This window comes from Myotis daubentonii, chromosome 4 (genome assembly GCF_963259705.1).
Source record: "Myotis daubentonii chromosome 4, mMyoDau2.1, whole genome shotgun sequence".
Classification (NCBI taxonomy): Eukaryota; Metazoa; Chordata; class Mammalia; order Chiroptera; family Vespertilionidae; genus Myotis; species Myotis daubentonii.
In genome coordinates, this window is record NC_081843.1 from 51,489,768 (window position 1) to 51,512,711 (window position 22,944).

Here is a 22,944-nt window from a genome sequence, read left to right on the forward strand (position 1 = left end):
GTTTAAATATTCCACTAAACACGAATAGTGTGCCCTAGTTTTGGTCATACACCTATAAAATGTGCTTAGACATGCTTCAAAAGGAAAATAAATCTGGATTTAAGGGCAAGCAGAAAAAGCATAATCTAAATGGTCAAAAGACAGGAGACATAAAAAGAAATTTATAAGTAACCTTAAAAACTGAAAGCATGGTAATCTAATAATGATCACAAGCATTTATGTAAAACTTCCTATGAGTCAGGCTATTCTAAGCAATCTACATATATTAACCTATTTCTTATAACAATACTATAAAGGTACTATTCTCTTTGTACAGGAGAGGAAACTGAGGCACAGAGCAGGTAAGTATATCAGTTAGTCTGGTTGTATTCTTTTAACTACTATGCCATGCTGTTCTTTCAATGGTTTTTGCTGATAAAACTAGTAAAGTACAATAAAGACTAAATATTACATGAAAGGTTAATTTTATAGTAGTAAGAATGTATGGAACATGGTTTTTTATTCAAAGTTGGGTTTGAATCTTAGGTCTGACATTTTAAATTTAAATTTAAATACTTCCTTAATACAATTTCATACTTCAGCCTGATTTCTTTCTTGCCATCCTTTTCCCCATAAATAATAAATTTACATGAAATATATTATGTGGCACTCGGAGTATATTTGTATGCCAGGGTCCAACCCCAGCAGGTCCAGGGGTCCCCAAAGGTGTGGACGGAGTCGGCGAAGAAGGAATGACACGGAGACAGCGTTCAGTTGATCAGCAGCCTAGCCAGGATCTCCAGCCAAGTTCTGGTCTCGATCTCCAGAGAGGTTCTGCTTAGGATCTCCAGCCAGGTTCTGTCCAGGTTCTCCAGGCAGGTCCAGTCACCAGGTTCTAGTAAGGCTCTCCTGCCAATCTCCGCAGTCAGGTTCAGTCCAGGATCCCCTGCCATGCTCTCTCGCCAGGCTCCGTCTCCAGGCTCCGAGGCCAGTCCCTGTCCAGGATCCTCCGGCATGCTCTCGCCAGCGAAGTTCTTCTGTCCCTAGAGAACGTTCTGTGTAGGTTCTGTGCCTAGGCTCTGTCTCTCTTGGTCCTGTCTTCCAAGCCCCCTGTCTCCTTAGTTCTGTGTTCTGAGTTCTGTCTCTTGCTGTCTTGTTGCATCTGTATTTATACCAGTTGATTCCAATCCTATCAATCTCTATTCCAAAGGTTAGGGCGTTTCTTATCTCCATTCCAGGGAGTAAAGATTATGTAGCTTAAGCATGATTGTTCATAGTTAAAATTATTAATTACCCGCCTGGCACTTAGTTGAGGGGTTTTATTCCCTCCCTAACTTCAGGGGAAAATCCCTACCTGGGGATTCAACCTTTCTCGGAGAGGTGACCTTGGTTAAAACACAGCGCCAAGAAGGTGAGCAAACATATTAAGAACCGTATGCCTTATATGCCAGGTCTCTTGAAACAGCAAGGATGGACCGGCTCCCGGCATTTGTATTCTAATATACAATTTAATATTTCTCTTTAGGTTTATGATCTGTGAATATGCCTGTTAAGAAATCATCTGTGACTGATATATTTGGAGTAATAGCTCCCTCTTACAAAGAAAACGTCTTGAGGTTTAATTTGCAAAAGGTAAAGAAAAAGAGGACTGATAAATCAAAGTAAGTTTTAAAAATTTTCATATTATTGCCCTGACCAGTTTTGCTCAGTGGACTGAAAGGTCCCAGGTTCGATTCCTATCAAGGGCATGTACCTTGGTTGCAGGCATATCCCCAGTGGGAGGTGTGCAGGAGGCAGCTGATCGGTGTTTCTCTCTCATCGATGTTTCTAACTCTCTATTCCTCTTCCTTCCTCTCTGTAAAAAATCAATAAAATATATTAAAAAAATATGTTAAAAATATGTTAAAAAATTTTTTTCATATTATTAAAGTAGTGGACCCACAGGTATTGTAGAATTTAGAAAATACAGACAATGTGAGCAATAAGTATAACTACAGGCTGTTTTGTACATCAATATAAATGCTGTACAGAACAAAAAAATCTTAAAATTTACTATTTTTAAATAAATAGGTCATTATTAATCATTTCAAAAATTTTGAGTTCTACATTTGTTTAAAATAAGCAAACCTTTTATAATATATGTTTTAAGTTGCCATAATAATCCTGAAACACATGAGAAAGCATTTAATAACCATTACATTGTGAACATTTTAGTTATTATTAAATCCTTTTCTATTTTATATTAAGCCACAGTAGAATGTTTTTCTGCATCAAATTTTTGCTTTAGGATAAAATGTCTTAAAATGAAGTTACTAGGTCAAAGTTTGTTGATAATTTAAAATTGTATGTGACTTTAAGAAATTTTAAAAAATTTAAAAAGAGAATCCTATCCAATAATAGACAAACATGGTCATTGACCGTACCTTCGCTACACCTCCCATTGGCTAATCAGCGAGATATGCACATTAGCTGCCAACAAAGATGGCAGCTAATTTGCATACTGCAGGCAGGGCGGGACAGCACGAGCCGCCAGCACGAGCCACCATCCAGGCCCTCATGGGCGAAGCCAGAAGCCGCTTGCCTGCCGCCCGGGACTGGATCCGGTCCCGGGCCACAGGCAGGCCGGCACCGCAAGCCCCAGGAGTCGCCTGCCTGCTGCCCGGACTGGATCAGTCCCGGCTGCTGGCAGGCCCCAGAAGCCCCAGAAGCTGCCAGATATGGCAGTAACTCTATCAGTAAATACTCTGAAAGTCAGTGACATAAATGCACCAATTAAAAGACAGATTATGAGGGTGAATCAAAAACAAAACCCACTTTAAATATAAAGACACATATAGATTAAAAGTAAATGAATTAAGCTGCAGCCTGTTTTGCTCGGTGGATAGAGCATTAGCCCATGGACTGAAGGGTCCCAGATTAGATTCCAGTCAAGGGCATGTACCTCAGTTGCTGGCTTGATCCCCATTCCCTATCAGAGCATGTGCAGGAGGCAACCAATCAATGTGTCTCTCCCTTTCCCTTCACTCTCTCTAAAATTCAATGGTAAATATCCTTGGGTGAAGATTAATAAAAACAAAGTAAATAGATTAAGTAACATTAAAGAGATTATAAGAAAAATATATTCCAAATTTTGTTAGTTGTATAATGGTTATGTTTAAATTATTAACACCTAAGAGATTGGGTGAAGGGTACATATAATATGCTGTAGTATTTTATAGTTTATTTTTTTACATGTATGAGATTATTTCAAATTAAAATATTAAAAAATTAAAAATTACTAAAATACTAATTGAAATGTATCTGCATTACATGAAAAATCTCCTAATTGCTTCTAGCATAATTTATTAAATTGTGCTAAAATTTACAAGGGTTCAATTAAAAAATATCTTAATTCTAAATGATATAATAGAAAATATGTAATAGTGCAGTTATAAGCACTTATCTGAAAATAAAAATTTAAAGAAGTGAATTTTAAAAAAGGATTAGCCAAAGAAAGTATATGCACAACCCATGGACACAGACAACAGTATAGTGATGGCCAGAGAGAAGTGGGGGGCAAGAGCTGGGTAGAGGGGGCAAAAGGGGGGAAATAGGGACATCCTATATAATAATGATAAAAGGCTAATATGCAAATTGACTGAACGGCAGAATGGCCGGTTGCTATGATGTGCACTGGCCTCCAGGAGGCAGACGCTTAATGCAGGAGCTGCCCCCTGGTGGTCAGTGCACTTCCATATGGGGAGTGCCACTCAACCAGAAGCTGGCTCATGGCCGGCCAGTGCAGAGGTGGTGGCAGGAGCCTCTCCCACCTCCGTGGCAGCACTAAGAATGTCCAACTAACGGTTTAGGCCCGATCCCTTGGGGGCCTAAGCCTTTAGTTGGACATCCCCTGAGGGCTCCCTGGCTGCCAGAAGGATGTATAACTGCAAGCTTAGGCCTGATCCCCCGGGAAGTGGGCCTAAGTCAACAGGTGGACATCCCCAAGGGGTCCTGGACTGCAAATGGGCGCAGGCTGGGCTGAGGGACCCCCGCCCCCTCCACTGAGTGCACAAATTTTTGTGTGCCAGGCCTCTAATAGGATATATAATAAAACATATATTTACTGTTATGTTTGTTTCAAATATTTTTCTTTAATGAAGAATAGATCAACAGATCAACTTGTAGCTCTGACAACCTGCCCTCCCAACTATAATAATGGTGGTCTATGTTATTTCAGTTAATTTTTCTCCTTTAATATACCCCAATACAAAATTGTATTTTCCATGTGGTTTTCAACGTAATTATGTCTTTACATAAATCACATACAGAGATAAATTATAACATTTATCTATGATTTGATTTTAAAAAGTTAATATTATTATTTGAATTCTGCTAATAATGTATTTTCTTCATTCACTTTAGCAGTGGCATAATGTTCAAATATAATAAATTCTTTTTATTTTACTTACCTTATTTTCCAAATTTTTGCCATAAAATTAATGCTATAGTGGAAATTATTATACATTTCTCTTTGTGTACCTGTATGTTTCTTTGAAGTGGATTTTTTTATGCCTTGCTTCTTAAATTTAACTTGATGCTATTGCTCTCCAAAGTGCCTGAATTAATTTACACTTTCTTTATCAGTATTTGAAAATATCACTTCCCCCATCTTCACCAATACCTGGTATTGTCAGACTTCTTAATATTTGCTGGTATAGTAGGTCCAAAGTGGTATTTGCCTGCTCATGTGTTTGACCAATTTACTTTTGTGTTGTCTTTTCAAATTGACTGATATTCTTAAATATTTATTGTTAATTCATTCAGTCTGGCTTGTCTTTTGACTTTGTTTTTGTGGTACCTTTCGTCATACAGAAGTCTGGAAAATTAATATTGTCATTTTTATTTTTAAATATTTTTCTTTATTGTTTTCAGAGAGGAAGGGAGAGGGAGAGAGATAGAAACATCAATGATGAGAATCATTGATCAGCTGCCTCCTGCATGCCCCACACTGGGGATCAACCCTGCAACCCAGGCATATACCCTGTCTGGGACTCAATGCCGGGGTCCAACCCCAGCAGGTCCAGGGGTCCACAAAGGTGTGGACGGAGTCGGCGAAGAAGGAAGGACACGGAGACAGTGTTCAGTTGATCAGCAGCCTAGCCAGGATCTCCAGCCAGGATCTCCAGCCAAGTTCTGGTCTGGATCTCCAGAGAGGTTCTGCTTAGGATCTCCAGAGAGGTTCTGTCCAGGTTCTCCAGTCAGGTTCAGTCACCAGGTTCTAGTCAGGCTCTCCTGCCAATCTCCGCAGTCAGGTTCAGTCCAGGATCCCCTGCCATGCTCTCTCGCCAGGCTCCGCCTCCAGGCTCCGAGGCCAGTCCCTGTCCAGGATCCTCCGGCATGCTCTCTCCAGCGAAGTTCTTCTGTGTCTAGGTTCTGTGTAGGTTCTGTCTTCTGAGTTCTGACTTCTAAGTTCTGTGTCTTGCTGTCTTGTTACATCTGTATTTATACCAGTTGATTCAATCCTATCAATCTCTATTACAAAGGTTAGGGCGTTTCTTATCTCCATTCCAGGGAGTAAAGATTATGTAGCTTAAGCATGCTTGTTCATAGTTAAAATGATTAATTACCCGCCTGGCACTTAGTTAAGAGGTTTTATTCCCTCCCTAACTTCAGGGGAAAATCCCTACCTGGGGATTCAACCTTTCTCGGAGAGGTGACCTTGGTTAAAACACAGCGCCAAGAAGGTGAGCAAACATATTAAGAACCGTATGCCATATACGCCAGGTCCCTTGAAACATATGCTGTGCAGATGTTTCTATCCTGCAGCGACTGTGTCAAGCAGCAAGGATGGACCGGCTTCCGGCAACTCAAACTCTGACTTCGTGGTTCATAGGTCAATGCTCACCACCAAGCCATGCTGGCCAGGCTGAATATGGAATTATCTTTGGTCTGTTATTGCTTTTATTCTTCTCCTGCAGCACACCAAAGATGTCATTCCACTCACAGCTTCCCTTATTGCTGTTGAAAAGTTGGGTAAAATTTTTATGTTCTTTTATTTAGGATTAATGTGTTTTCCCCAATTTTGAGTGCTTTCAAAAATGTTTATTATCTTGCATTTTCTGCAGTTTTACTGTGATGTGTCAGAATGTAATTAAAAATTATTCTCCTTGGATTTCTTAAGCCTTTTGAATCTATGGACTGTGTCTTTCATAATTCCCGATCAATTATTAGACATGGTTTCTTCAGATATTACCTTGTAAACCCATTTTCTCTTATCTCTCCTTATTGGACTCTTGATTGAATGCATATAAGACCATCTCATTTTATATTTCACATCCTTTACTCTTTCATCTCCATTTTCTTTTCTTTTTTTTTAAGTTTTCTTTTCTTCGTTTTTTTATTTTTTTTATTGCTTAAAGTATTACAAAGGGTATTACATATGTGTCCTCCCCGCCCCCCCCCCCCCCCCCCCCCCCCCCGCCGCCCTTGACAGTCCCCTAGCCTCCCCTACCCCCCGGTGTCTTATGTCCATTGGTTATGCTTATTCATCTCCATTTTCCATTGTTGTCTATTTTTACTCTATTGTGAATAATTTATTCTGATGTGATCTGTTTTCTACATGACTAATTGTCTCTCTCCTTACCAAACTTATCCATTTAATTTTAATAATTATATCTTACATTTCTAGTAATATTTTTCTTCAAATCTTCTAGTTAGGCTTAGAGTATCTGGTTGCCTGCAGATACTTTTAAGCATATTGTGGAATAGGTATGATAGTTTTATAATTTGTGTCTGATTATTCCAATGCTTATTGTCTTGGTAAATTTTTAATTTTTGTTGTTTTCATTTATGTTGTGGCTTATCACTTCCCACTTACCCTTGGGGGGAAAAGTGTTTGTGTCATCCTCCAGATAATCTTGCATTTGTTCTCTGCCAGGCGTCTGTAGCTGCTACGAGTTGGGACAGCTGAAACTAACTGCTGCCTGAGTGTTCCTGGCCATATATCTTTGCCTGGGGTATAAATCTGTATTGAGACTGATCTTCACACACACACACACCCCTACTCACACATTTCCTTCCTTCTTTCTTTGCCGGGTACCCAGGCTACCTTCTCTTCAGCTTCCCGGGATTAGGAAGAAAGAATTGGGATAACAGACAATGTGGAGGGAACCTCCAGTAAGTTTCCCACAATTGGAAAATCTTGGCCTTCTCTTGACTGTATGGTCACTTGGAAAACATACTGGGTCTTCTCTCCATGACCCCTTGTATCAAGAGAAATCAGATTCTGTTCCTGGCATCAGCTGTTTGAGACGAAGCAGGGACCTAACTTACACAAAAGATCATCATCTTTGTTTTTCTTCTTCTTAGGTGTTGCATGAATTGTCATAAGCCTTGCTTCACTTATTCTTCCTTAGAAACATGAGTTTTCGGAGGCTCAGAGTGTGTTCTGTTAGAGACACACAAGGGGACCCATGTAAATCCTTCAAATGAGGTACTGAAGTCCACACATTTCTGAACCAAAGAGAGAATCACACAGTCTTACAATGGATTACTGGTTCAGATGATGCTATTTTGCCACTATTTATTTTATAACTAAGATTATTTTATTGTGTATAGTATGCTTTTTTCTTTTTTACATCATCTAGAGATGGAAAAGACCAAAAGATTTTGAAGACTTAAATAAACTATACACATTTGTTTTAGTTGACTGGAAAAAAATTAAAGAGAATCTAAGTCTTACATTAAGAAGATTTAGGCAAACTATTAAGATTATTTTACATCTTTGTTACAGAAGCTGCTTGTGTATTTTTTATGTCTAGGATGCTGTAGTCTTCAAAGCTTCCTAAAATGTTAATAAGCCTGAAATGTTTCCTTTTTATTAATGTTTTTGACACTTTTATACTTAGTAAAATGTGCTCAACAAATGCATATTCTAAATATTTTAAAAATATTATATATTTATAGTGTATATCTCTATAATTTTGATTTTTATATGTATACATTTTTAATATAATATAGCTCTTTATGTGGGTTTTAAATGTCTGCTGTCAAGCACCAGGAAGAAACTTTTTTAGACTCGTTTATATGCTGGTCTTTTGTTATTTGAACAATAGTATTTGCTTTATGCATCTGAATTATTATAAGCCTTTAAATGAAATCCTAATGGTTAAGATCTTGTAATTAGACCTGTTAATTTTAGATTGAGACATCTGTACTTGTAGCATTTGCCTTGGATAACAAATGATTTAGCCAAAAATATGGTAACTTAGGAGCCTGGTGGCCATAAAAAGCATGAACACAATCAATATATTACAGTGTAGCTTCCTTTAGGATATATTACCCCAAATAGTATATCAGCAACTACTGATAAGATTATCTGTACAAAATATATAGTGTCTTGCAAGATTTTAAACCCACAGTCCTCTTATTCTTGGGCTTGTACCATTGTCTTGGCTCAAGTATCTACAGGGTAGAATATGAGAAAGATTAGGATTTTAATACTTGATTTCAGTTGCAGAAGGTCAATGCAGTGAATAAATTAACAGAAAATGAGACAAGAAATTTTTAATTATTACCATGCTGATCACTAAATCATAACTTGCCACATAGAAACATAGAAGAACTTGACATACTTGACATACAGGACTTATCAAGACCGATTTCAAGAAGAACCCTCATCTCACAGGAGACCGGAGAAGAGAGAATTGAAGAAGTACTCATCTCTTCTGCTCCCTGCTGTCCATCTTCCTTGGTCAGGATTCACCCAATAGGTGCTAATATATTCGTTCTCCCAAGAATGAATATGTTACTCACCCTTGGCTGCTCTAGTGTTGGAGAGGAGGGGCAGCTCAGTGTTTGGGGTGTGAAAGTCTGCAGGTAACAAGTGAATTTGAGACTTCACATTAAGCTTTAGAAGTACAGATTTTCCTAAGTATAGACTTCTTACAGACAACCTTGAAGGGACCATTGAAGCTGTCACCAAATGCAGAATAGAATGATTCTAAGTATAAGAGTATACAGTACATTTAGAAAAGTAACTTTTTACACTTGTAAATATTTTTCAGTCTTCAATTTTCTTCTAGATGATTTTCTGCTCAAAATTCAATCTGCATTAGCAGCCACCTTGATTCTTACCTGTTTAGAGTTTTCTTCATTAATAATTAGTAAGTAGAAAAAGGCATTTTCAAGGCTTAAGACAGTATTCCATTTACTAAGACTGAAGACTATATAAAATCATAGATATTTTTCTAAATGAATCGAAGGCCCATATTTCTGGTTTCATGGAATAAAGTCTGTTGGATATCCACAATGTAAAGATGCTATAATCAAATTACACATGTATCAGGGATGCAGAGGATATTTCCAATATCTGACTTCAGAAGCCCAAATCCAAAATCAGTACATCAGGATTAATAAATTTAGATGAGATGATTATAGAGTAAATTTTTGTACGTGCCCATATCACCAAATCTTTATTTATGTCTTTTAATAAATCTGTCTTCCTGGATTCTTTATACATTCAATTGTGTCATAGACACACCGGAAAGGGCCTGGCAATTCTTTAATTCTTAAGGTTAATTGTTATTCAAAATATCAGTCGGTTTCCATTCCATTTTTTCACTACTTTCCCATATCATACTTACCCAAAGTGTAGCAGTACCTAATTTTTTTCATTCGTGTATTCATTAGTACTATTAAATTTGGGTTTTGCTTTTATTTATCTAGTGAAACTCTAGTGAAACTCCACTGACTTTCTAACATTAACTCTAATAATCTCTTGTTGTCCTTGGCCTTCATCTCTCTGCAGATGTGCATTTTTGGTCATGGTCTTCATCTTCTATCCATTGTTTGGTATCTCAGTATAGGATTGTTGTTTGCATGGGACAGGCACATTCAGTTTAATTGAAGCAAAAGTAAAACGTAATGGAACAATATATAGAGCTATCCTGTGGAACCTGAGAGCAGAAGTTATAGCCAGACCTCACTCATTCACTCAGTATTCACTTTGTGGTCTTTAAAAGATACTGGAGATAAAATGGTCAATGGATATAGTCTGTAACTACACTAGACTATAAACTCTAAAAAGATAGGGAATCTGGCTATACAAAAGTAAATTATCCAACAAACATTGATCAATTGTAAAAAACTAGCTTTCTGCTTTAGGGTGTTTTGTTGTCTTGAACAACATTTCTTCAAAAGCCACCTTTAAGCTATAACATCAATTAATTAAATTATTAAATAACTAGAGGCCCAGTGAATAAAATTCATGCATGGCGGCAGTCCCCTCAGCCCAGCAGGCACCCTCTCCAATCTAGACCCTTCGGGATCGGGCCTAAACCAGCAGTCAGACATCCCTCTCACAATCCTGGACTGCTGGCTCCTAATCGCTCACCTGCCTGCCTGCCTGGTCACCCTTAACTGCCCCACCCCTTGCTGGCCTGATCTCCCCTCATTACCCCCCGCAGCTGGCCAGGTTGACCCCAACTGCCCCCCATGCTGGCCTTGTCGCCCCCAATGGCCCCCCTGCCAGCCTGGTTACCCCTCATCTCCCCCCACCACCGCCCCACTGGCCTGGTTGCCCAATGCAGCCTGCTGTTCAGTTGTTTGGTCGTCCCTCACTAACCCCCTGATGGCCTGGTCATAGGCAGCCATCTTGTGAGGGTGTGAGGGTCAATTTAGATATTACCTCTTTATTATATAGGATTATTTAAAATCCCTTGAGAGAGGATTGGATTGGCCCAGCTTGAACCAGATGTCTATTGTGAGCCAACCAGCTTTAGCCCTGGGTGTGGGGGTGAGGTGTTTGGAGTCATATGGTATTAATATAGAATTTAGACATACTGGCTCAGCAGCGAGTAATGAATAATTCTCAGAGGAGGAGTTTATATTTCAAATTGTACACATATTTGAATTCCATTATAGTACTTTATTGATTCTCCATCATATTTGTTTCTTCTTTCCTTCTTATTTCCTAACTTTGGGATTTATCCAAAAGATATCCCATTTCTTCAGTACTCTTCCTCTTGAAATTTTATGGTTTTGAGTATCACTGATATGTAGGTGAATCTGAAATATTTATTTCCAGATTTTATTCACTTCACAATGCCTACCTCACATGTTCATTGGGACTATAGGCCTCTGCTCTTGGATATCTCACAGGTAAATCATAGTATGTCCAGAATCGCCAAATTCCTCTATCTAATTGTCTTGATGTCAACTCTCTACTACTAATCATGTAGGACCAAAAGTTTGAGATTATGTGTATGTCCAACCTCACAATTTCTTTTCTCACATTTCATTAGTCACCAAACTCTATTACTTCTTCTTAATTTCCCATATTCATTTACTCCTTTTTTATTATTGCCCAAACTGCAGTTCAGACCTTTATTACTTCTTATCTAAATCATTGAAATAATTGCCCAACTGTTTACCTACAGTCACTCCTCATTACAAACCATTGAACATATGATTTTCAGTTTAGTCGTTTTAAACAGAGCTGTAATGTCATCACTTTTCTGTTCAGTAATTCCCTCTTATTTATCAAATATAACTCAAAAGTCTATGTATAACATAGGATTAGTGCTCACTGCAACTAAGAAAATTTAAAATAGCAATGACAAACAAAATCAAAGTTTATTTCTTTGAAGTTTTTTTCATACTAGTCCAGAGCTGGAAAGATGATACAGGACCTGGGTTCCATCTAACTAGCTGCTCTGCTGTAAATGGCTTATTCTTAAGGTCACCTCATGATCCATTGGCGATGACACTCATCACAGTCATGCTTCGTGCAGCAGAATAGAGGAAGGGCAGGAAACAGGTTTGTGTGCTTTATTAGGGGACTTCCAGAACTACTATCTTAATTTTACTTGTATCTCACTGGCTGAAACCTAGAAATAAGTGCATACCTAATTGCCAGAAAGAATCTTTCCTAAGAAATGAAGGAGAATAGACATTGATGTAGGCAGCTGTGTCTGCCATAGATTGCTATTTAATGCCATTTACTTTTGTTCTCAACTGAGCATTTTCAGCTTCATTTCTTATCTTGAGTTTAAGCATTCTGTTAGGGTAAATTTCAAGCAACCAATGTCAGCGGTTTAAGTCAGATAGACATGTATTATCTGACATATGAATCTAGTGGGTGTAGGCTGACAGAATAGCTCTATTTTCGTGGTCAGTGAGAAACTCAGGATCCTCATTATCATAGGGCATTGTACTCATTTGCCTGATCAAAGCTGACTCAGCACTATATTTGTGTTCCAGTCTACTGGAAAGAGAGAGAAAAAAGTCTTATTCTAGAGAAAGTAGCCTGTCTGTAAGTTAGAAGTGACCTGAAATGTGCACATCCCCCAGGCTTGCCCATGGGTCATACACATCTTCCAGAAAGACTGGGAAATAAAGACTGTGCCTGGATGATCGTGTGCTCAGGAAGAAGCAGAGAAAGATTTGGAAGGGATAACTGCTGCTCTGTCACATTCCAGTTCTGTCTGTACTTCAAGGGACAGCTCAAGTGCCATATGTGCAAAGAAGCTATTTCTGAATATTTAACCAAAAGCAATAATGCTTATAACTCACAGTTATCTACAGCTGAATATTTGCCAGGAACCAGACTATGTATCCTGGCTTAATGCTTTTCAAAATTCTATAAGATTTTGTCCACATTTCCACAGATGGAAGATTATAGCTTACTGATTAAACAAACTTTATAGGACTAGGAAGTGTTGGACTCATGAGTTCTCCTTCTGTGCTCCCATAGCTTTGCTTTTCTTTTTAGTAGTTTCCTTTATGCTACATCATTTGTGATGTGTCTCCCTTCCCTCCTAGATTGTGAACTTGCTGAGGCCAGGCGTTTCCTCTATTAGTCCTATCGTAGCTAACAGAATACCTTGTATGTAGGAGGCTTTCATTAAATATGTACTGAACAAATAAATTTTCATCTAAAAGAATTCTGAATTCACAGATAATGTATATAAAGGGTCAGTTTGAGCAGGGTATTCATGTGGTCGGGAGACTTTAATATATTCTCTTTATATTAAACTAGAGGCCTGCTGCCTCAAATTCATGCATGGGTAGGGTTCCTAGGCCTGGCCGGCAATCAGGGCCCATTTGTGGGGTGACCAGCAGAGTGATCCGGGGCCCCCTGCTGGGACCTGTCTTGGCTGGCCTGAGGCCTGCGGGCTGGGGGCAGCCCCTGTGTCGAGCGTCTGCCCCCTGGTGGTCAGTGCACGTCATAGTGATCAGTCGTTCCACCAGTCATTCCACCGGTTGTTCTGCCATTCGGTCAATTTGCATATCAGGCTTTCATTATATAGAATTAAGACAATGATCTTCAGCTACTACCTTTTCTACAGAACTGCACTCATGCACTTAGAGTAGATTACATTTATCTTTGTGAAATTCTTTGATAATTTGAAAAAATTGCAATGTGTGAGACTAAAGTATGTTTTCTTTTTAAATGCCTATATTTGCTTTTTCAAAGTTTCCTTTTGCTTCTTATCATGTGTTGTATTTATCATTAAATAACTATAACAATCTCAATTTATTTTTGATGGGTAAGAAATGATTAAAATAGCTATATTGATTTTCCATTAATATATTTATTGACATGAGTGTGGCAGACCAATTAAGTATGTGATATCTACACAGAAAGCTGAAAACCACTGGCTTTCCATATTTTCTATGATTCATTACAGGCCACAATCCATATTGAAAAATAATCAACAAAACTTAAATTATTTATAAAGTGTATTCTAAGCATATAAATTAAATTACATATTGTTTTCAGCCTGAGGCTTTTCTCTGCTTTAGAAATAAAATCATACAAATGCATTTTTCCTCAGAGCCTATGAAAAAGTTGAGATAAAATATCTCATTTCAGAAAATGTATTTTTAATTTATATTTGAAACCCTAAATATTGTGTGTGTCTCTGTGTGTGTTGGGTATGTTTGGGGGTGTCTGTAGATGGTAGTGGAGAAATAGGCTTAAGTCACATTGATGTTTATTTTATTAAGAAGAATGCACCCAGTATATATTTCTATACTGGAATATATTCTGAGGGATCTTTTAAAAAAACCTGAGTAAAAAGACTTAGACATCTTATTTCAAATATTGGTCCTGTTCACTATTAAAGCTATGACCTTGCGTTTGATACTTACCCTCTCTGAGCCTCTTTCCCCGCTCCTGTAGAAAAGAGAAAGTACAGTTTAGTATCAGTTAATCACCAGATGTTCACTAAGCAAACTGTATATATAGCAATAAGGAAAAACTTAAGAACCTCAAGTTATAGCAAGGACTAAAACACAGATACATCAATACTAAATTATGGAACAGATTTTTGTGAGCTTTAGAATTAGTGTTGAGATGAATTCTTGGCCTTTTGTAGTTAAGCAGTTTCTTCATCTCTATGACCTCCTCATCCACTAAGTCACCATCATCTAATTCCTGTCTTTCTTCAGCAACCTCCTAATCAGTGTCCCTGCTCCTGCACAGCAGCTGTAGTGATCTTTTCAGAATGTAAATGAAATCTTTCATGCTCTAGTTTAGTCTCATTTTCTAGCATACAACCTCAACTCAATTGTCTCACTTGTCTTTGATATACTTGTGTACTCTCTCTATACTTTCCTCATGGGATCCTTTTCATTCATAAGACTTTAAAGATCTTACATATGTTAATGATTTTTAAAATGATGTATCAAGTCTGAAACTTTTTCCTGAGATTAAACTCATATATCCATCTGTCACTTGGATGGCCACGGTCATCTCAAACATAACATGTCCAATACTGAACCTATTCTCCACCCTCACCCCACATCTGCTTCTGTATCAATCTTCCCCATCTCAGTAAATGGCAGTTCCATCCTTCCAGTTACTCAGTTCAATCATAATCCCCTTTCCCCCCTCACACTTAATTTCTGATTCATTGGGCAGTCTGATTAGAGCTCATGTGAAGATATATCCAATATCCAAACTGTTCTTTTTACTTGCATTGCTAGAACTCTGATCCAAGCCACCATTACCTCTCACTTAAATATGTGTGCTCCCTCCCTTGCTACATCTACCTCCACACACTTCAACTCTCAACCCAGAATTGGGACGATCATGTTAAAAATTAAATTAAATCATGCCATACCCTTTATCAAAACCCTGTAATGGCTTCCCATCTTATCTAGAGTTAATTTGGCTACTTGTCACTCTGACCTTACTACATATATCTTTCCTTCCCTGCCCACTCCAGCCATCGTTGGACTGATTCAGCTTACATTATGGGATAAAAGTTTATCTTAAATTCAAATAATAGTGACATATCTAAGGATATAAATCAGTCTTCATAATTAAAGCTGTGCTGGATTTTACCTAGGAAGAAGGCATATACCAACAAGATTTCTGGCAACCATAGCAGAAAATTTTTTCCAGAGGCTATAAAGTTCATTGACATCGTGAGAATTTTGTTTCTCAATCCAAATATGCTAAGTATTATAAGATTAATCTAGGAGGACTGTAAACATATTGTTTTACTGATTTGTTTTGTGTGAAACATTATTATAAGGTGCTTTTTAAGAAAAAATAGTTACACTTAACCATCAGAAGTTGGTTAATTAAAATTTAGAAGTGATAGCTATAATTATTGATTTGTTTTGTTTTGTTTTGTTTAGGCCACCATTTTCAATCACAGCAGAATTCATTTTGAGATTCAACCAAACAAAAAATCCAAAAGAGAAGGAAAAATTGTTGGATCTAGCTAGAAAAATCCTTCTCAAATGTAAGGTAGTGTTACATTATTTGATTTAGTTGGTATATGAACTTTCTGTTCTAGTTGGTAGATGATTACTTGTTCTAAAATATTGAAAGAAAAAGGTAAGAATACACCTTTCTTTAATTATAAGTAGGCATAGTTAAAAATATTAATGCAAATTAAAGTTTATAATCAAACTAGAGGCCCGGTGCATGAAATTCGTACACAGGTAGGGTCCCTAGGCCTGGCCGATGATCAGGGCAAATCAGGTTCCCCACCTCACCACCTCCCTGCTTCCCTACCTTCTCCTTCCCTCATTCCCTCAGCACCCCACTGCTGCTGGTCGCCTGCCATGTTCCACACCACCCCCTGGTGGTCAGCGCACGTCATAGTGAATGATCGAACTCCTGTTCTCCTGGTGGAACTCCCAAGGGGACACTTTGCATATTAGCCTTTTATATATAGAGATAATTCAATGTCAAATGGCTTCTGGGGTGAAGATTCCACTTAAATTATTAGGGAATATTGCTGCTGACACTAGTCAAAGAGCCCACATCAAAATATCAAAGGCTGGTAAATACATTTTTGATAATGAAAATTCCACTTTGTCTTTTAAAAAAAAAGTAACTGAAATATCAGGTTTCCCAAGAGGGAAGAAAGCTTTTTTTTTTTTTTTTTAATATATTTCATTGATTTTTTTACAGAGAGGAAGGGAGAGGGACAGAGAGTCAGAAACATCGATGAGAGAGAAACACCAATCAGCTGCCTCCTGCACACCCCCCACCGGGGATGCGCCAGCAACCAAGGCACATGCCTCTGACCGGAATCGAACCTGGGACCCTTTAGTCCGCAGGCCAACGCTCCATCCACCCAGCCAAACCGGCCAGGGCAAGAAAGCTTTTCTTAACCTTCACTATATATGCACAGAGGGTTGTCATATTTATTAATTTCTGCCCATCTATAGTACAGTAGCCAGAATTTTTCAGCTGTTTGGCATGAAACTAATTCCTATTGAATTACATTTCATCAATATACTTTTATTTTCTTTTTAAAATCAGAGATGCATCCTCTTGGTAGGGAAATGAGATAAAAATAGAAGAAAGCCCTAGAAAATGGTGATAATTATTTTCAACAAATAACTAATAATATCACTCAGAATAGTAGCAAACATTCTCTACATTTTAATACTAAAACAGTTTACATAAAGGGTCAACATGTAAAAATAATAAAAGCAAAAATAAAAAATAAAAATTTATACAACTCTAGCCACAGAGCATCAGCCTCATAGAATGACATTGAAAATATAATTAAGGGATAATTCAAACAAACAAACAAATAAATAAATAAATAAATAAATTGTACATGTTTGTTTGCCTCTTTCATGTTTCCCCATCACAGAGAAAATTGGGTCTCAGCACATTAGGCACCGGGGAACATGTGCATCTTCCTACTACATGGATTGAAGTATCATATCTGGCTCAATGCAAAGGACAAATTCAAGATGGTATGTACTTTAACTAAATTCTTCCTAGTTACTCTAAGTGTTTTTTAAATTAGCAGTGAAGGTGTAATTTGAGACCTTTCATATTTAGAAATTGTGTAGGATCCAGGAAAAAATTTGTCTTTTTCTATCGAAATACCTGATAATGTTTCATTATGAAAGTTCCTTTTGTAATTTTGAATTAATGAATTTGCTCAACTTTTTAATTACAAATTTGCTTTAAACTCTTTTGCTCAGCATAGTCTTTATTGCTTTTTTCTAAAATTAGTAACTAATTAAAAAGTAATATAAAGTGTCATTTAGTGATTTTTCAATTATAATAGGGACTATAGAGAAACTTGATTCTGCACTTTAGAATTCTTACTCATAAAACATTAACCAAATGGCCGTTAGTTTTTTACTTATTTTAAACAGCTACTTTACTCATTACCTTTTCATTTATCACTTCTCACTTATATGTCTCCTTTCAAACTACCCTCCAACTAATCTAAAAAAGAAATTAAAAACCATTATTTTTAAGGAGGTAAAATTGCTTTTATCATTATCCTACATTTTATGTGTGTGCCTTTTAAAATGAGTTTTTAGAATGTGAAATGCATGAGGTCAGAGAGTATTTCCCTGTGTAAATTGGGTTTTGTAGTGCTGTCTGGGAGCTTCCAAGCAACAAGAAGAGTAAGAACAATTTTGCATTTAACTTGCCTATACGGCACTTTGTCAGAGTGCCATCCACAGCTTCACCTCTATTAAATGTTTAAATGATATGGAAGTAAACACTCTTGGCTTACCAGCAACCAGCAGCCACTTGCTCTTCTTTGTCAATTAAACCTCAGTTTTGTTCAGGCATCCTGCAGTCATGTGATTCAGAAGTGGACTGGCCTTTCCCAGCATCAGGGGTGAATCATGATTGAGCTAAGCTAATTAAGACAACACCCCTTTAAACTTCAGTGATTAGATAGATGGGGGAGTCACAGGACCTGGTCCTGATCAAGAGATGTGAAGACGAGTCTGTTAGGAATACTTATTCTTTGAACTGCTTTTGATAAAGACATATCTGAGAACAAAGCACCCCTTTCCTCCCTATGCTTCTGGATTCTTCTCTAAATGCTATGGTGGAAAGAACAAAATGCCTAGTGCTTGTGTAGTCATCACAGTCATCAGGTACACCAGGGGAACTAGAAGATGGAGACATGCACACAGAGGGCAGTTACCTTGACCAGCCTTGGAGCCTTTCCAACTTTGATCTTGTGAAGTTACAAGCATAGTTATTTTGAAGACACTGTGTATTCTGTCACACACAACCAAAAGCTCATGATAATATTGAACTCCAAATAAAAGACCTAAGTATGATTTCTTTCTACCAGCTCCACAACTGAAACACCCTCCTCATCAGTGTCCAGCCTTGTCTGGAGGTTCCTTATTCTACTGTCCACTCTCCAGTCAGCAGTGACCATTCTAAATTCCAGATATTTTCTTTTATCTTAACCTAAAAAGAACTCTAACTTTATATTATGGGCTACGAGGCTATGGGTGATCTGGCTCTTGGCTGCCTTCCCTGCTTATTCCTTATCCCCCAGCCATGCCGGTCTCCTTCCCGTCCCTTGACTATGCCAGGGCTTTTCCTTTCTCAAGTCCCTGCATTTTCTGTTCTTCCTCAGATACTTACATGACAGTTCTTCAAATCTTTGTGATTATTTGAGGTGCAATTTTCTTTAGGGCTTTTGCTCAATATTCTTCCTTGTTCAGTTCCACTGGGCCCTATTTTCTCTGCCTTGATTTCCTACTCTTCTCTATTATAGCACTTATTTTTAGCACTGTCTTTTGTCATCCAATTCTGTTTTATTTCCCACACGATTGTGTATGTGGCTGGGTGATCTATTTTGTGTTGGCTGGAACAGCTTGGAGCTCCTTAGGCATTCTCTCTTGCTTTCTCATCTCTGTCTCTATGGTCTTTTGAGCCTTGTGACTTCTGAAAAAGCTGGGCTTCCTTCATGGCAGCTTAAGGTTCCAAAGGTCCTATCTTGAAAGAAAGATCCAGGTGGCAGCTGGATTGCCTTTTCTAATCTAGCCTGGGAAACCCTGCAGTGTTAATTCTGCCAGTCTATTGGTTGAAGCAGCTACTAGACCTGATCAGGTTCAAGGTTCAAGGAGACGGACTTGATGGGAGGGGTCAAAGAATTTGTAAATATTTTAAAACTTCAGTCTGGTCTTGGGAAATAGTTCACTGTAAGACTTAATTGTAGTATATAGAAAACAGCATAATTTATCAACTATAGAGTTTCTACTTTTTGATTTTTCAGAAGCTTTAAATGTGCTTTATGCTTCCTTGGACCATGCTTCCTTTTATTATGATCATCCACCTGCCTTATTTTTTCTTGCGGAATCAATTTTATATAGACTCTGTTGTGATGCATTCCTAAAGCCATACTTATACTCTTTGGAAATAAAGCTGGCAAAGGTATGTTTTAAAATAATTTTAATGTGTTGTAATTACTACATGTACTATGTATAACTGTATAGCATCTGTTTTAGGATCTGAACAGAGTGTTTGGTTTATTATAGAATATTCTCTCACTTGGCAGTTTGTGTTAGTCTTCTCTAAATGTGGGCAATGCATTTTTAAAAAATAGTTTTGTTGACTTCAGAGAGGAAGAGTGAGGGAGAGAGAGAGAGACAGATACTTCAAAGTTGAGAGAGAATCATTGATTGGCTACCCGTGTACACCCCCTACTGGGGATTGAGCCTGCAGTCCTGGTATATGCCTTGACTGGAATTGAACTGTGGCCTCTTGGTTCACAGGTCAGTATTCAACCACTGAGTCACACCGGGTGGGCTGGGTAATGTATTATTGCTTGCTATTCAAATAGAGATAGTTCTAGAGAATATATCACCAACTATGTAAGAAAATAATTATATATATTTATATCTATATATCTATATCTCTATATCTATATCTATATCTATATCTATATCTATATCTATATCTATATCTATATCTATATCTATATCTATATCTATATTTATATCTATATATCTATCTATATCTATATCTATATCTATATCTATATCTATATCTATATCTATATCTATATCTATATCTATATCTATATCTATATCTATGTATGCCAGGGGCCGTCACATCCGAAACAACCGAAAGGATGACCAAACAGACTGAGTAGGGTGACAAGGCTGGCAGGGGGGTTAGTGAGGGACAACCAAATGACTGAGCAGCAGGCTGCATGCGGTGTCCAGGCTGGCGGGGGGGGGGGCAGTGAGGTGCTACCAGGTTGGCAGAGGGGGGCAGTGAGGGGCAACTAGGCTGGCAGGGGTGCCATTGGTGGCAACCAGGCCGGAAAGGGGGGCTATGAGGGGTGACCAAGCTGTCAGCAGGGCAGTTGGGTTGACCAGGCCAGCAGGGGGGCTGTTGGGGGAAACCAGGCCAACAGGGAGGGCAGTTAGGGTCAACCAGGTTGGAAGGGTAGGCAGTTAGGGACAACCAGGACAGCAGAGGGGGGCCATGAGGGGTGACAAAACCAGCAGGGGGGTAGTTAGGGGCGATCAGTTTGGCAGGCAGAGGTGGTTAGGGGTGATCAGGCTGGCAGAGGGGCCAGTTAGGGGCAATTAGGCAGGCAGGCAGGTGAGCAGTTAGGAGCCAGCAGTCCTGGATTGTGAGAGGGATCCCAGATTGGAGAGGGTGCAGGCTGGGCTGAGGGGACCCTCCCTTCTCATGCACGAATTTCGTTCTCCAGACCTCTATTCTACACTAACAAAAGACAAAGATGCTAATGGACTGTACCTTCACTATGCCCAAGCCATGCCCACAAGTCAATCAGAGCGACGATATGCAAATTAACCCAACCAGGATGGCAGCCAGCAGCCACGGAGCTGGAGCAAGCAGGAGGCTTGGTTGCCCCAGCCATAGAGGAAGCCAAGCTTCCCACCTGCTCTGGCCGGCTGTGGCCTCCGCAAAAGGCAACAAAGTTTCAATTATAGAAGCTAAATAAATCCCAGATACCTGCTTCCAGCCAGCCTCCACTGGGAGCTTGGGTGGCTGGGGGCTGTGGCCAGCCTGCAAACAGCCATCAGCCCCTCACCCAGGATGGCCACACCCTCATGGGGTGAGGGTCCCTACTGGAGGGCTTGGCCAGCCTGCAAACAGCCATCAGCCCCTCACACGGGCTGGCAAGGATCCCAGCAGGGACCCCCACCTTGAAGGGGCTGTGGCCAACCTGCAAACGGCCATCAGCCTCTCACCCAGAATGGCTAGGCACCCCAGCAGGACCCTTCCCCCCCGAAGGTGGTGTGGCCATCCTGAAAACAGCCCTCAGCCCCTCACCCAGGCTGGCCAGGCACCCCAGCAGGACCCCCCTCCCTGACGGGGATATGGCCAGTCTGAAAACGGCCCTTAGCCCCTCACCCAAGCAGGCCAGGCACCCCAGTGGGACCCCCACCCTGATCCGGGACACTCTTCAGGGCAAACCAGCTGGCCCCCACCCATGCACCAGGCCTCTATCCTATATAATAAAAGGGCAATATGCAAATTGACCCTAACAGCAGAGCAACTGGAAATCACTGGTCACTCTGACACACACTGACCACCATGGGCAGATGCTCAATGCAGGAGCTGCCCCCTGATGGTCATTGTGCTCCCACAGGGGGTGCTCTGCTCAGCCACAAGCCAGGCTGATGACTGCCAGTGCAGCGGTGATGGTGGAAGCCTCTCCTGCCTCCTCAGCAGCGCTAAGGATGCCGGACTGCAGCTTAGGTCTGCTCCCTGCTGGCAAGTGGACATCCCCTGAGGGCTCCCAGGCTGCCAGAGGGATGTTTGACTGCCAGCTTAGGCCCAATTCCCCGGGGAGCAGGCCTAAGCCAGCAGGTGGTCATTCCCCGAGGGTTCCCAGACTGCAAGAGGGCACAGGCCGGGCTGAGGGACCCTCCCGAGTGCACAGATTTTTGTGCACCAGGCCTCTAGTCTATATAATAACAGCCTAAGTGACCGTTATGGTGAAACAACCAGAATGACCAGTTCCTATGATGCGCACTGACCACCAGGGGGCAGACGCTCAATGCAGAAGCTGCCCCCTGGTGGTCAGTGTGTTCCCACTGGGCGAGTGCCGCTCAGCCAGAAGCTGAGCTCATGGCTGGCTAGCGCAGCAGCAGTGGCGGTAGCCTCTCTCACCTCCGCAGCAGCACTAAGGAGCAGCAAGCCAAGCAGTAAGGAGCAGTGAACAGGTGGGCGGTAAGGAGTGAGGGTTCCAGGACTGCAAAAGGGTGCAGGTGGGGCTGAGCCCCCCCCCCCCCCAGTGCATGAATTTCATGCACTGGGCCTCTAGGATTCAATTAAAAATCAAGTGTATCCTTATATCTTAGTATATGTAGCTTTTCTCCTATTTTAAGGATTTTAAAATGCCACTTTTTCATTTAAAAATACCAACAGATCACCTTAAATGCTTGCTCACTTTTTAAAATGCTTGCTCAGTTTGAGAAAAATCATTGTTCTCTCAGTATTCCCAGCCATTTTAGAGCCATCAGATGGGAAATCATCTTCCAGTAGTTCATGTTTTATAAGCTCCTGGATTGATGTCATGTGTGGTGATCATGTTGCTTGCTGCAAAGTTTGTTAGTAAAATAAATTTAGCGTAACTAGTGGTTTTATAGTTTTATTATAAAGAAATAAAAGGAAGGCTAGAAGAGAAGAGATGGAAAGAGAAGGAGAGAAGGGGGTAAAGAATAAAGGGAAAAAAAGATGGGAGAGTA

At 39.7% G+C, this 22,944-nt stretch overlaps 1 protein-coding gene across 1 annotated transcript in view; it reads left to right on the forward strand.

The window, feature by feature from the left end:
* TMEM232 (transmembrane protein 232) overlaps window positions 1-22,944 on the forward strand; it is a 161,233-nt gene that overhangs the window by 5,602 nt on the left and 132,687 nt on the right. Inside the window, exons 2-5 of the mRNA XM_059693928.1 lie at window positions 1,505-1,640; window positions 15,610-15,721; window positions 17,088-17,193; window positions 19,488-19,645. Coding sequence (XP_059549911.1) covers window positions 1,522-1,640; window positions 15,610-15,721; window positions 17,088-17,193; window positions 19,488-19,645 — 495 coding nt within the window. The 5' untranslated portion in view covers window positions 1,505-1,521. The remainder of the gene's footprint in view (window positions 1-1,504; window positions 1,641-15,609; window positions 15,722-17,087; window positions 17,194-19,487; window positions 19,646-22,944) is intronic.